Source organism: Triturus cristatus, chromosome 2_2, assembly GCF_964204655.1.
Source record: "Triturus cristatus chromosome 2_2, aTriCri1.1, whole genome shotgun sequence".
Classification (NCBI taxonomy): domain Eukaryota; kingdom Metazoa; phylum Chordata; class Amphibia; order Caudata; family Salamandridae; genus Triturus; species Triturus cristatus.
In genome coordinates this window covers 782,616,064-782,631,636 of record NC_140582.1, presented here as the reverse complement: position 1 = coordinate 782,631,636, position 15,573 = coordinate 782,616,064, and the positions used below count along the sequence as shown (strand labels likewise).

The 15,573-nt window shown below is 47.5% G+C and overlaps 1 protein-coding gene across 2 annotated transcripts in view; it reads left to right on the top strand.

The window, feature by feature from the left end:
• PAICS (phosphoribosylaminoimidazole carboxylase and phosphoribosylaminoimidazolesuccinocarboxamide synthase) overlaps positions 1 to 15,573 on the top strand; it is a 417,483-nt gene that overhangs the window by 389,026 nt on the left and 12,884 nt on the right. For both annotated transcript variants that reach the window (XM_085642046.1, XM_085642047.1), the window contains 3 exons: positions 256 to 339; positions 2,704 to 2,884; positions 6,455 to 6,613. In XM_085642046.1, coding sequence (XP_085498172.1) covers positions 256 to 339; positions 2,704 to 2,884; positions 6,455 to 6,613 — 424 coding nt within the window. The remainder of the gene's footprint in view (positions 1 to 255; positions 340 to 2,703; positions 2,885 to 6,454; positions 6,614 to 15,573) is intronic.

The following is a 15,573-nucleotide window of genomic DNA, read 5'->3' as shown; positions in this document are numbered from 1 at the left end:
TGTACATTAAATGTGCCAATCGGGTGTTAGCCAATTTTACCATGTTTTAAGGAGTGACCACCAGCACTTTGCACACTTTACTACTGCCAACCAGTGCTAGAATCATAAGGCCAACAACCACTGAATTCAGAAAAATGGGACTAGTGGGCAAAAACGTTGGGAAGACCACCCGAATACTGACAGGTCTACTAATATTGTGATGCTATAATCCTATGAAAAGTATTTCAAGACTAAAATATTTCTCTACTCCCTCAGGTATATCGTGATCTCAAAGAAGTGACTCCTGAAGCTCTGCAGATGGTGAAAAGAAACTTTGAATGGGTTGCTGAAAAAGTGGAGGTATTTGTTGTGGTTTTGTTTTTTGTTTACACCTATGATGCAGTGCTTTATAAAGGCAAATTAAACTGCAGCTTCTAAACCGAAGGGAATTGATGGATCTTTACTTCTGTTACTGGCATGAATTACAAAGCAATGTACTCTGCATGAGTAAAAGCTATAAAGTAGAACTATTTAATTTTCACTGTTGCCTAGCCAGAGGTCTGGCAAGGCTCCTGTATATGGTGAACATAACCCCGATTTGATCTCCTGAATTAGGAACCAGGTTACACAAGCATGTTTTATGTTCTCAAAGCTCGTTGTTTGGGCTGGCTTCACTGTACAGCTTTCAGGCCTTAGGTGATCAACCTAAAAAAGCTTTCAGTACTAAACCAGCGCTTTGGCTTTACCCACATGTTGGTGGATAAAATTAGATGTTAATTTGGCAGATGTTGTGGGCTCCCAAAGAAAGTGCTTACCCTCCAAGAAGTAATAATTGATGTGTGGCATGTTGGGGGCCTGGACTTTTAAGCCCATACTGCAATTGCCCCTGAAGGTGGGAGCAGGGGCTTGAAGCATGAGACAAAACTGGGACACGCCTGGGCCAAGAGCAGAGCCTGTCTGCACGAGAATGGGCTGGGTCTAGTCTCTTTTACCAGGAGGGAGTATTGACCTGGGTAAGCAAAAAGCTGTCTCCTCTCTAAATACTCTGGGAAGTGGTGCCTCTAAATTCCATAATTATGACATACTTGACATCAGCGGTTGGGGCACTCAGAGGAAGAACTTGGTCTGGGTAGCTTTACCTCTGTAGAGGCTACAGGGGTCCCAGAGAAGCCTCACTGCCAATCCTATACAGGTGAACTTGCGTTCTGATGGTCCTACCTTACAGACTAAGGCATCAGCCCAGTTGCCTGCTGTGGATGTGCAGTCTACTCTGCTGGGACCTCCTGATATTGATCCCCAGCATTCAAGCTTAAGGGAATTCCTGCCAATCCCAGTTCTTGGTGGGGGGAGGGAGGGGGACATTGACCCAGGGGCTGAACGGAGGTCAATGTGGCAGGGGGTGTATGGCTGCTCACAGGCAGTATTTCAGGACTGAGTGAGAATTGGCTACAGGAGCTCAGATTGGTGTCCTATGCCATTTTGTTCTTGGCCACGCCCCTTAAAGGTTACTGCCATACTTGGCTGCCTGAGTTTTTTTGCTTAAGTGCTTTGAGTAACAGAAAAGAGAATGAGATGTAAGCACATTGTAAGGCACTAACAACCTAACCATGGATTTTGTCCTATGACAAGAGCCGCACTATAAAATGAGGAAATGACCAAATCTGTATGTGGGTTGTCTTAAGAATTTTCAAGCACAGTAGAATCACTTGTGTATCTCAGTTTGATCAATTAGTTTATAATCTCGGATGTGTACATTTTCTTTCATGTGGAAGGCATGATGAAAGTGCCAAATTAAGCTCAGGATTTCTCCTCTGCATTAAATGATTGGGTTTGAAGTAACACTGCTTTTTCTGCTCGCGTCTAGGCAGTGCTTGCACTGTCTTAGACATTCTGTATTCCGGATATGGGCATTCAACACGCCCAGCGCTTCTGGTTGGTTAGTTGGCCTGCCTTTCAGAAGTGCTTTACTCTGGTTAATAACGCTCCATATTTCTCCCCTTTGTGTGCTTGGTTCCCTCACGGAAGACCTCGGCAATTGTGGTTTTTTTTTTTTTTTTTTTTTTTTTTTTTTTTTTGGGTTGGCCATCTGTTGCATCCTTGCTCCCACTCCCTCCCGTCATTGCTGCGGTCCTTACTGCTCTGCTGTAGTCCTGCATGACACTGCATTGACTTTTGTAGCAATCGCGGCACGCTGCGCTTTAGCATTAAACCTGTAAAGTGCTACGTGCTGCCTTTTGCTACAAAGGTCAATAAATAACCAGCATTGGCATAGCCAATAGGTCTCTAGACGCTTTTGGGACCTTATAAGTGTTTAGCCATGCAACAGTTGCATAACTAAATGCTTATAAGGTCCCAAAAGCGAGACCTATTGGCTATGCAAAGCGGCCTTGCAGCCGCGAAAGTGATTGCAATCACAATCAAACATCAAAGCGGCCGCGAAAGTAATCGCGGTAAAGCGCGCGCACACATGCACTGTAGCTCTAGGCTGGCCTGGTAGCACTTTTTGGAGCCCTCTCAATAATTCTCGCCAGACCAGCGCATGCGCTGGGTCAGGCGAGACCTAAAAAACGAAGGGGTACGCCACATTTCTTTTCCATTTGCAAGGTCGATAGCTCTGCGTTTAACTAATGCGAGACCCATTTCATTGCAAATGCTTGTTAATGTTGCGGACTCATGTTTATGCTTCTGAAACATATATAAGGTATAATTTTTTTTTTCCTAAAGTTGCTTCTTGAGTCAAAGAGCCTATGTCGAGTGGTTGTGTTGATGGGGTCCATTTCCGATCTTATGCACTGTGAGAAGATCAAAAAGTCATGTGCGAACTATGGGATTCCTTGTGAGCTGAGAGTAACGTCTGCACATAAAGGTCCGGATGAAACACTGAGGATCAAAGCTGAATACGAAGGTAGAGTTCATAATTGGGGGTACTGCACACAAGCAGGCCATTTTATCCTTGTGGGTGTACGGGGGAATATTGGGATCTTTGGCACCTTTCCTTAACGTGTGAGTGTAAATGAAAGAACCTTTTTGTTCCTGGGAATGTTCTCAGCCAAGCTTTTCTATGCTTGCAAATAGATCACTGCATATGGCTTAAAGAGGGAACTGAATTCCTATGAAGGTAGATGTGGCACTGTCCCAAAATACAGTAGACTAAGTGTTGAATCTAAGCCTTACGTTTGTTTGGGTTTTTGTTTAGTACACCATCTCGAAGTAGTAAATGTTGGGCGTGGTACATATGAATCTCTGTAGGATACCTGTGCTTGAAAATCCTTTGTATGGGCAATGTGTTGGTTTCTGGCATCAGATGCTCCTTAGATTTATGTGCTTTAGAATAACCTCAAACGGTCAGTGTGCCTTGAGAGGTGGACTTCCAGGATATTTTCCTATCTGAAATAATGATGAATATAACAACCGCGCACAAAACCGGACTCTAGTGTACACTAACGCCTACATGATATGGGCCTAGCCGTAAATTAATTTCTTTGAAAGAATTGTTCCATTTTCATTGAACAAAGTGGATGTGTCCCAAGCCTTTCCGTCACAAAATAAGGCCTGACTGGTCTTTCATAGGTAGGACCTAAACTTTTTTTTCTATCTGAAGTGAACAGCGGCGGCTCCTCTATGGCGGAGGAGCGTCCCCCCACCCCCTGCACAAAAATGCCAGGAAAGGAAAAATAAAAAAAACTAGACTAATTTTCTCCTCTCCTGCGGTGTCGGGGGGGGGGGGGGTGCCTGGGGGTGTGGCAGTGCTCAAGGGAGTGGTAGTGCATTTTCTTCACTGCGCTTGAACATGTGGCTGGCTGTTTCGGCCAGCCAAACCGTCGTGTGCAGTAAAGCGCTCTCCAACCCTAGCTGCATTGCTGGGGTTGGAGACAGCAGGCACAGACTCCCAGTCTGTCCGGTGGCGCTAATAGAGGGTTCTCTGGCCAACTCTGAAGCTACTCGTGTGCGAGAAGCTTCAGGATTGGCCAATGGGCCTGAAGAGTAGCGCAAAGTGGCTGGCTGAAGGTAAGTACTTTACACTTTATTTTTTGTTTTGCCCCCCTCCCATTGCGACTCCTATAGCCGTCCCCCCCCCCCCCCCCCCCCCTACCTTCCCTACCCGGCCACTCTACCGCTATTGGAAGTGAAGGATTGCAACATAGAAGCCAGCTAGCCAATATAGATGGCTAATGAGCAAATTTGGTGGGCAGAAGTTTTGGTCACTTAACAGATCCTACTTGCTCCCCAGGCATTTAAGATTCCCCTACCTACTGACATGTAGAGGAGAGAGGCCAGTGTTCCATTAACCATTTCCCCTACCAGAGGAAGAGTCCATACTGAGCTGCACAAAAGTCCTACCAGAGATTGACTGGGTATAAGCGAGTTGCCCCCCTCTTCTCGAAGTAGCTCTTCCACACAACATCTGGACTAGTATGTTGTAGGCCTTTACTATATGCCAACTTATAGCAGTATATGTGTAGCGTAATTGAAGCAAATATTGTGAAAATATTGGCAGTAATGTGCATAAGGAAACAGTGAAACTAAGCATTATTTTGGGTTGTAGCTATTCTCTTCATGCCCCAACACCACGTAGCAGTAGCTGGATAATGTGTCAGAGGGTCGGTTACTTAAAATTGGATCGTACACTACACTTGAGTTTAATCAGACGGAATCGGTTGATTTCTTGATTTTCTGGGTTTGACCCCAGATCAGTTGTGTTTATGTAAAATATTTTCGTCTGGCACACTGTGGGATATGTATAGAAATGTCATGATTTAGTAAGGTCCTTTATTTCAAGCTCCGTTCAAATTAATGTTTCTAAAATGTTTAACTAGTTGATGATTTGGCGCTAAGGGCCAATGGATTGTTTTATTCAATTAATGTTCTACCAGCCAATTGGAAATATTCTGTTCAACAGTGCTCAGCTGACACTGGTTTCGCTCCGGCTGACCAACGACTGTGTGCGCTTCAAAGCGTGGGTCCTGATTCAGAGTTAGGATGACAGAATACAAACATCACTGATGTCCCATGGATCAATGTTCATGTTTGTGACCTAGTAACCCATCCGCCGAACTCTGAATCCGAGCCTGCGTCTTTAATGTCTTTTGTTCATAGTGCCATACCATAAGAAATTCAGTGGCAGAATTTGGTTCGACTGTCATGGCTCACCAAGATAAGACCAAACACGGGCTGACTAACAACGTAACTGGTGACCGAGACAAGGAGTCCGAGTACGATGCCCCATGTCCTAGGTAATCTTCGTTCTCCCTGGAATAGCAATCCTCTTTTCCCATGGCACAGGGTGGTGCCCTTTTTGTAGTAAGTCCTGTACACCAGATGTTCGTGTCGTTTAGGCAATGTGTGAGCAATAATGTGAGAAATTAGGGTGAATATATCTTCGCGTAAAGGACTAATTTGTTTTAGCCTGTTGTAATGTAAGTGGTAGTTGTGTGCTAGAAACAAATAATCACGCAGTGTTGGTTAGATATAATGTAGCAAACTATTAACCTATGCGAATTATAAATCACATGTTTGACAATGTATGTGGTATCGTGCAAAACAGGTTGTATATTAGACGGTAGGGTTCTTAGTCTAAAGTTGTCACATGACTGGGGCAATCAAAAATAGTGTCCACGTGTCAGTTTTAGGAACCACCCCTGCAAAAGGTTTGTTCTTTTGATTTTACTCCGGTCTAAATGTAGGAACTTGTTTCTTGCCAATGCTTAACCCTCCCTAAATTAGCTCCTCTGGGAGTTCTGAGCATTGGGATGAACAGCCAGGCACTGGGTTTTCTATGGGTTCGGGGTGCATACAGCCAAAGTGGAAGTAGTGCACTTTGGAAAGCAGCTGTGTTAAGAGTGGCTGTATCTGTGAGTTAACGCCCCTGGCTGCATGGAAACCTACCACGTCCATCTATCAACGTGTACACATCATGAAGTTCCTTTCGCTGTGCCGGAATCAGCGAGTCATGGTTCTGTTTCTAGTGCAGTTTCTGCCGCACTGTTCCAATATCAGCAGCCAAACGTTTTCATTTTGCATTTGCCATCTTCTCCCCTTATCAAACTAATGCTTACAAATTGCTTTAAACTGGTTCTTAATCCCAAAGATGCTTGTGATCCTTCAATACCTCAGATTTGGGAATAAAAGCATTCATTAATGCTCTTGTCATATATGGTTGAGATTAATATAGGGACATGTGCAAGAAACGTAAATACCTAAACTGTCACTGGTAAATATAGATAGGGCAGATAACCCATTTCAATAGCTGATGGCTATTCATACTGAGGGGGTAGGAGTTATTTTATTGCCAAGATGATGAAACTTAAGTTGTAATATATTTTGAAGGGTACTCGAGAGACCTGTCTCTTTCTAGTTCAACTCTAACAGCAGAGCATATGCATCCCTCGCAAGCCTTCGTATGAGGCATATATTTGAAAACTTTTTGTGTGGAAATATTCAATCTGGACAGTTATGACGTTTGCTTTGTTTGCAGGTGATGGAATCCCTACAGTCTTTGTGGCAGTAGCTGGTAGAAGCAATGGCCTAGGACCAGTAATGTCTGGGAACACTGCATACCCGGTTATTAACTGCCCTCCCCTCACACCGGACTGGGGCTCACAGGATGTTTGGTCATCCCTCCGTATGCCAAGTGGTAAGTTGCTTTGCTGTATTCATCCATCCAGTGCCAATATCTTCATGAAAATTATCAATTTCATAAACTTATTCAGTTGTAATTCGCTCCCAGGCGGTACTTCTAGTTATATTCGCCTAGGCGACATATTTTTTTTAATAATAAAATACATATTGCTGTTAAACTATAAATGAGAAATTGGTGTCTTCACGCATCAGATTTAATTCTGGAACCGTACAGCCTTTAAAAGTAAGAGGCAAATAACTAACTAGTGGTTAGAGCAGGTACATTGCTGTGTTTTTTGTTTTGTTTTTCCATTTGCAAAAGTTGCACATCTGCAAGTGATTGTATTTAGTTTATTTCTGCAAGCTGAAGTCTTGAATTGGTACTGGTTAGTACTTGAAACGCATTTATAAACTTTCTGTAATCTATGTAAAAATTAATGTGTTGACAATTGTACAGTGCATTGCTGCAATTTTGTGTAGCTCTATAGAACTAGAGGCCTTGTCTGATGTGGTACAAGCTGCTTGCTTTATCCAAATTGGGTGCAATCCAGAGCTTGGGTGCATGGTTGGTAGAGCATGTGATTTGGCATATGTAGGGAAAGTTGGTGTTGTAAGCCAGATCCTGAGAGGCTCAGCATGTGCCACCGTAATGGTGTCAGCTCGCGTCATTTAGAGCAAAATAGTGCTGTCCATGGCGGTTTGAATGGTCCAAAATGAGTCTGAAGACCATGACGGCTGGGGAGGACTGATAGTGGGGCTGGACTTTTACGGGGGGGGGGGGGGGCTTGTACATTAGAATCTGGGTAGGTGGGTGGTGTAGGACGTTCCAATGATAAGGCAATTAAATGTTCCCATGCTATGAGTAATGTAAAACCATTTTTTGAAGAGTGCGTTTTGATTTACCAGTGCAAATCCCACTCTGATCCATTCAACAGATTACTGTGCGTTCCAGGGATTATTTATGGCACGAGTTATAGAATTGCTATTGGCTATACTCACAGGCGAAGTAATTATACTTTTCAGTTGGTATGCAGGTGACCAGATTGAACTGTTACCAGTGCCACTGTAGCACCGAGTGCCAGAAAAGGCACTAGTAGGCGTGAAACACTTGGCTAGAAAGCAAGGGGTCTGAGTAAGTCCTGTGGCATTTCTCTATTGGCATGAGACCAGCACAATCGGCAAGTGAGAAAGGTGCACTTAATTTTGCATATGCAAAGATCCTGGAAGCATAGACCACCGGAGCACATGACTGTAACTTTGCATGCCAAATTACCGCATGTAGCTTTCTAAGAGAACCCTCCTCAGTAGCATTCAGGATTAACTTGTGTAGCAAGCTGTTGCAGGGTCAAGTCTGCGAAGTCTTACCACACCTTTCCCACCTCATCCCAGGTTGGTTCCCTCCCTACCCTGTGACTAGTTGGGGGAATGGGAATAGTGGGGTGACCGTGCGCTCTTCCCTCCCTGATTGACATGGAGGCTTAGCGCTACAGGGCTTGTCTAAAACACCCAGGGCTCACTTTACCTCCAAGGCATTGGGGGGGGGGGGGGGGGGTTGGAGGGGTGACTGGCCCTTGATGCTAGGTCTTTACCAAGCTGATGACCTCACAGACCTAAAGGCTGAGTGATTGTCCGCCCGGGAAATACTCTTTAAACTTTAGGCCTGCCCAGAGTAGCAATTTGCACTGACACACTGTAGCGGCAGACGGTGTAGAGAAGCCCCGGTTTCAAGTTTCTGATTTTTGTGTAGGAAACTGGCACTTTATGTGATATATCAAAATCAGACATCGGCTAGGCTGTGTTTAGAGTCCTGCGGTTTCCTTATGCGGGACCGGTGCTTCTATGGCAATCCCAAAGTGCTTTGTTGTCCAGTGGTAGGAAGAAAGAGGGGAGTGTAGTCTATTAGTCTTAGGCTTACCACAGAGGAGTGCAAGCCATCTGAATCAATAATACTCTAGACTCAAAGGAGATCCACACCAATTTATAAAAACAAAGTCCCTTTATATACATTTAGGCAACTTCTGCTGAAAAAAAATGAGGTCCATATGAGGCAGATGTGATCTACTTTGAACAAGATGGATCATTCTAAAGATTATGATCCGTGCTTGTAATGCTGCTACGGTGTTCTTTGGGACTCTAGGAGTATCCTGTTCTTAATTAGGAAAGACTTACTACCAGTACAAGAGTTTTTATAATGGTTGCAACTCTTTAGATTGCTCAAAATGTGTGACAATGGTAACAGTACAGCCAAGTTGGAAAAACATTTTAAATACTGGTGTCTCTGTGATTAGCATTTGAATGTAGCCCCATTCCAGCAAGCTCAACAACACTTACTTATTGCCCCTATTCTTTCAAGCACACCAATTACCTCTGCATCTCTAACTTCGTTTGGACACTGAAGAAAAAAGAACATTTTATGAATCTGAGGAGTCACTGTCTTCTAAGGAATAAAGCATTTTCTTTGGAGAGAAGATAAAGATACAACAGCACATTGGATATCTTCCCAATGTTTAGCCAGGAATTTTGGTTGGTGACAATATAAAACCCAAAGCGGTCTAGTAGGGAACAGTGACTAGAACATATGACCTATGCACATTGCGAGCCATGGTTGTGGGTTTCAAATCTCCGTAAGGGTTTAATCTTATCACCATGACATGCCCACATAGACCCTGGAGACCCATCTGATCATGCAGCATTCAAACTACACTTGGAGCAGATCCAGGTATTGGCCAAATCATTTGGAGTCTAGCTACTTGGTGGTTTACGGGTTACCATTTTTCTCAGCTTCTCGGGGAAGAAACAAAGACCTACTTCAAATGACACTCTTGTCTGTAGGGGCGCTGATGGCGAGATGGCATTCTGGCGCTGACAGATCGGGCTGAAGGAGACGTTAAAGGCATTGTAGTTGGCCTCCTGTCACTGGAAAGACTAAGAATCTACATAGACTTACTCCGACCTCTGTCAGTTGGAGGCAACATTTGTGGCCCTGAGGCAACAAACACTAGACTGTGAACAGCCTTACCTCACAGCACTGCATCTATGAATATGGGGAAATTCCTGCACTGGCTGGCTTCCATAGAGTAGCCCAGCAGGCCAGTGCCAGAACTGCGCACCAAGTTAGGAAAGATTATCTTTGCTTGCCTATGGCCCAGGCAAAGTGTGAGGCGTGTCTTCTACTAGACCCATGACCTTGAGCCAAATGGTGCCTTCATACCTTGAACAGAGATGGACTTTCCCCTGGTGGTTGAATATTGGGCCTTGGTGACCACTATTAGCGCGAGACGCTGGGTCCTAGTAACCTGCCACTTGTTTAAACCCTGTAATCTGACTCCACTCCCATACTTATGATCAACTGTTGCCACAAATTCTTGCTCATAAAAACTGCTGCTGTCAAATCTCAATCTAAACAAGACCTCAAATACCTCAGTAGGTGGTTCAAGGCAGAATTTTCTGAATTAAAGTACACAATCAAAACTTAGAAGCCAGTGTTGCCATTAAAGTCCTCGAGCACAAAATCCCAGCCAGGTACACAGAAAAGGCTACTTTAGGGCAGTTTGAGGCGCACAGGACTTTAACCTCTTCAGTGCCACGCCCTTTCCCCGCCCTGTGCCGGGCGTTGCATTAGCGGGCGGGGTTCATGACGAGACCATCTCGTCATGGGCACTGAAGCGGTTAAGCAAAACACAGTACTGAGTCTGTAGTAAATCGAAAGATCTTGCTTCTGTATAATTAGTTGACCAAACCAGATGTTCTGAAGAGCAACCCAGGGGTATCATCACTGTCAAGACCTACTAGACTTCATTGTATCCAAAATGTACAAGCTCAGCTCCTGCACACCAGACCCATGTCTACCTCCATCTTTTGTGCACGTTTGCAACCCTCACACATATAGAGACTAATGAGCTGATGTAGCCTGGATGCCAAAATAAGTTTTATGATGCATAGACCCGTTTTGCTGCAGTTCTGGACCTCCTCCGCTCTGTACTTGCACTGGATAAAGTAATAGGATGATTGTCTTTTTGATCAGAAGCCATACCTGACCCCATAAAGCATCCTGTTGTCACTTCTGCTTCTAGAGAAAAACAAACTGCAACCCTCATTCTCCCCCTCCAACCCTTCCTTCCTCCCTTTCTGGAGGGTTACAGTCTCATATTAAGCAATGCCCTTTCCTCACAGATTCTGAAAGGTTGTGTTGAAAAGGGACTCCTTTTGGGGTAGGGACCCCCTGGTTTTCATTTTGGATTTTGAGAGGGGCATTGTGGAATTGTTTGCAGTAAGGCGAATAGACTACAGAAAGTTGTTTAGGGTGCCCCAGGAACCTTTTACACTATTGGTTATGGAATGCCTAGGGTTCCCACCCACTAGCTGATGACTGGCATAAATGTAGCATCTCCAGGGGCCCTCCCTGAACACTTTTCAAACCTGCAGAAGATTAGAGGCCTGTGGCCTGAGAAGCCCTGAAGGACTCTACCTGCTCCCTCTTGTACCCGGGACAAAGACGTAGACTTCAAGATTCAGATGGCTGACAGTGTCTGTGGCTACAGAGACTCAGCAAGCTCCAAGATTTCAAAAGTGACAGTCCCTTTCTCAGTTGTGATTTAGAGACTTTTTCAAACTTTTTATGGCCACCACTCTTGCTGTATGTTACCAGGGCTCTATCGTGGTTTGCCTCAAGTTGTGCCTCGGTCCTAGTCTACCGCTTCTATAGTCTATTATTGGCACTTTGTCGCTATTTTCACTTGAATATTTAAACATTTATATCTTCAGTTCCCAATATTGGATTTTTTCGTTTTGGTCTTAATTTAATCAATGTTTCTTATGACTTTAAAATTGATTGTGAAGTTTCGTGTGATCTCTTCTGTGAATTCACTGCTTAAATACATTGCCTTTGATTTAAGCCCGACTGCTTTGTGCCACTTTTCTAGGAATTGAGCACAGGTTTGTTTTATGCAATTTTAGTGAAATCTAGAAAGTGGTGGCTGTATCCTTTGTAGTGGATATTTGTCTGCCTAAAATCCACTTTCCTGGGGGGCGTGGCTTGGCTGCCGAGCGGAATGGCTGCCTGAAACCGCAGCTCCGCCGATCGAGCACAGAAATCCTTCAATTATTAGCTGAACTGGGGTGCGAGCTCGGTCCTCCCCGCCCGAGACGGTAGTCCTGGGTGTCCGCCCTGTGCTCTGGCTTTTCTGACCCCGTCGGCGGCTTGTGGACGGAGAGCGGCCCGCGGGCGGCACGGAGTCGTGGCGGCCTACACCATTCGCTAGAGCCGGGGGCCTTGCGTGTGGAGTGCCCGAAACCTATCCGAGGGGTGAGGCAGAGGCTGTTCGCTCGCCCAAAGAAAAGCGCACCCCGGCGAAGGTCTCACCCCCTACGGCTGTCGGAGTGAAGCTGAGGAAGCGGCGGCTGGTGTGGAAGACCACCGAACGTCCGCCCCTGGATTGCACGACGGCGCACGGCGACGGGCCCGGGCGGCTGATCGCAGTGGCGGCCATTTTGCCTGAAGCAGAAGTCCCATGGTCGAAGGTTCCAGGGAGACGATCGGAGAGACGAGGCCGGCTGCCGTACATGCCCCGACAATACTGTGGTGAGGTTGGAGCGTTGACCTGTGATGTGGAAAGTGCACGGCTGTACTAGGGTTGTCCTGCTCCGGCGGCCTGCGCTGTGACTCTCCCCGCCTGCTCTGCCTAGGGTGCGCGCCCCGCTATTGGAGGCCCAGCCATTCAGCCTACCTACTGGGACTAACCGACCTGCTGCCCTCGGTGAGACGCTGAGGGTCGGCGACTGGCGGCGACTGGTCGCGACCGCCAAGGCATACTCGCGGCGCCGGGTGGCGGCTGGTGAGTGGCCATGGGCAAACCGGACACGCGGCAGCCGAAAATCACTTTCGACAAGTCCAAGCAGAAGCCGCCGGACCCAGACCCAGACCTCCGTGAGGCCGAATCTTCTCGAGCGGACCAGAGTGGTGCTCAGGAGGCGGACATTAAGGCCATGTTTCAGGAACTGAAAACAAGCTTACATGGCATCGATGGCAAAATGGATGCGCTGGCTGCCCGCATGGACGGTATCACGTCCCGCATGGACAAACAAGAGGGGAGAGTGGAATCGCTCGAAACACGTGTGGCCGACACGGAGGAAAATCAGACCGGCCTTGCCGGCCAACTTCGGGGCATGGAGAAGATTCTAACACTCATTCAGCAGAAAAATGAGGATTTGGAGGCGCGCTCGCGGCGCAACAACGTCCGCATCACGGGTGTGGCGGAAACGACGGACATAACCAGCATGGAGCTCTTTGTTGAACAAATGTGTAAGGATCTGTTTGGGTCGGGATTGTCTCCGATGTTCCTGGTCGAGAGGGCTCACAGATCACTGGGGCCCAGGCCTAAACCCGGTGCACCGCCCCGGCCTATTATTGCACGAATCTTGAATTATAGGGACCGGGACGTGATCTTACGAATGGCAAGGGACATATCGGACTTGCAATACAGGGGCAACCGCATTGCACTATACCCGGACTATACGATGCAGGTGCAGGCCGCTCGAAGGGAATTTTTGCCGGCGAAGAAACTTTTTCAACAGGCGGGCACCAAATACTCCCTCATCTACCCTGCTAAACTCCGGGTCCAAGGTCCCGGTAAGCCATCCTTTTTTGTTGACGCTAAGGCGGCTATGAAATATGCCAAACAACTGTTAAAGGACCAAAAGGCTCAGACACCGGCAGTTGACCCGGACCAGCGGGACAGGCTAAGTGACGTTGAATGACTACTCCTGTTTGCTTCTTGTTAAATCGCTGGGTGTCGCCTGTCTACGCTGTGCTGGGCCATATTGAGAATGTTTAATTCCCTGGAGTTCCAATTTCAGATGCTATGAGGGAGCTGAGCAGGGCTGTGGGATTGGGGGGGGATGGTCCTTGAGCTGGTACACTAGTCTCGCGCTCGATCGCCCTGTCACAAGTACAGGGCCTGTAGGTGGCCAACCTGCGTACCTCAAGGGATGATTCCCATTCACTGTTCACATTTAGAGACTGTAGTTACAGTTGTTGTAGTTGGGAGGGGGTCCAGGGAGTTCATTGCACAACCTGATTGGGGGGTTGGAGCGGGAGGGTTAGGGGTTTGGCTGGGGCTGGGGGTTTTTGTTGTGTTTTATTTCAGTTTCAGAGCCGGGTCGGAGGTGGCGAAAACTGCTATTGAATCGCGCGTTGTGCGCAGCGCGCTGTCATGTCGACAGTCACCTAGCAAGAGGTGTACTGGCATTTACCGGGCAGGCTGCCCAGCTGGCCGGGTGGGATGTGTGTTGTCTGACAGGGACGGGCTGCAGGAATCGATGCAGCGAGGAACGGGTCCGTGGCCTGCTCGAGTTCTATTTCCCTGCTTGGTGCCTGGTGGAGGTTCCTTGCCCTGTTGGCGGGCGTACGGATTGCTGTGGCATTGCCGCCCTCATCTATTGGGACCCGCTGGATTGGAAATGCGTGCTTCGAGAGTTGGTGGGTCTTGGCCGGGTGACTGGGGGGTAGGTGTATGCTTGAGGCTTGCCCGAACTCTGTTGACACGTATGGTGCGGTGAATAGCATAAAGTGTATTACCTGGAATGTACGGGGCATGAATGATAGGCGGAAAGTGAGACTGATACAGGCCTTTCTGATTAGGAAGGGTGCGGACATTTGCCTTCTGCAGGAGACGCACCTGACGGACAATGCTGCGCAGCTGCTCAGACACAACCGATGGGGTGAGGTAGTTCACACTCACTACTCTAACTACTCTAGAGGGGTGGCGATACTTATCAGAAAAGGGCTTCACTGGAGGACGCATGAGGAAATCAGGGACGTGGGGGGCAGGTTTGTTCTGTTGGTAGGTTCGCTGTGCGGCGCGAGAGTGATTCTGGTGAATGTTTATGGCCCGAATGACGATAATCCAGATTTCTACGAGGGATTGTGGCATAAGGTGCGAAACTGTGGACCTGCTGCGATACTGTGGGGAGGAGACTATAATGTGGTACTGTCAGATACTGCAGATAGGCAGGGCACCACTCGGGAACATCACCCTAGGGCGTCGGAGGCGCTTGGCCATATTATGCAAGAGGCAGGGCTGGTGGACTCCTGGAGGACACTACACCCTGAGACCCGCGCCGGTACGTGTATCACAGCTCATCGTGCGGCCTGGTCCAGATTGGATTTCTGGCTGCTGTCCAGAGATCTGCACTCATCGGTGTTAGAGGTGACTCACTTGCCGCGGTCACTTTCTGACCATGCCCCGGTTTGCTTAACGATATCCACCCCGCCGCAGTACATTCAGCCGTTTAGTTGGAGATTCCCGTCCCGGGCTCTGCGCGACCAGGTCTTCCAGCACTCTTTGCGGGAAAAACTGGAGGAATACTTCGCACTAAACGAGGGCTCAGTAGATTCACCTGGCGTGCTCTGGGAGGCCTGTAAAGCTGTGACAAGAGGCCACTGCATGGCGCTAAAAACTGGGGTTTTACGCTCCATTAGAGCTACTCTCGGCAGGTTGGAATCTGAACTGGCTCGGCTTGAGGCTGCGATGATGGCAACCCCGTCTGGTGGTGCGAGTGCAGACTTCAGGACGAAACTGACCGAGTATCAAGAGGAGGCTGAGAGGGAGGTCAGGTTCTTGTCCAAAGATTCTCAGGCCAGGCGTTACGGAGAGGGTGATAGAGCTGGCCGAACACTAGCAAATCTGCTGCGCCCGCCACGCGGGTCGGAGCATATTCTTGAGATACAGGAGTCGGGGGGTGCAGTAATTCGAGATCCTCCGGCTATACTGGCGGTGATGACAGACTACTACAAGGACTTGTACACCTCTAAGGTGTCCCCTGACGACACTATTATTAGTGATTACCTGGACACCATAGCTCTTGCGTGGTTCAGTAATAGTGCCCGACAATATATGGACCTCCCCTTCACGCAGGAGGACATTCGAGCGGTTATAGCCGCTATGCCGCTCAGCAAGGCACCAGGCCCAGACGGGC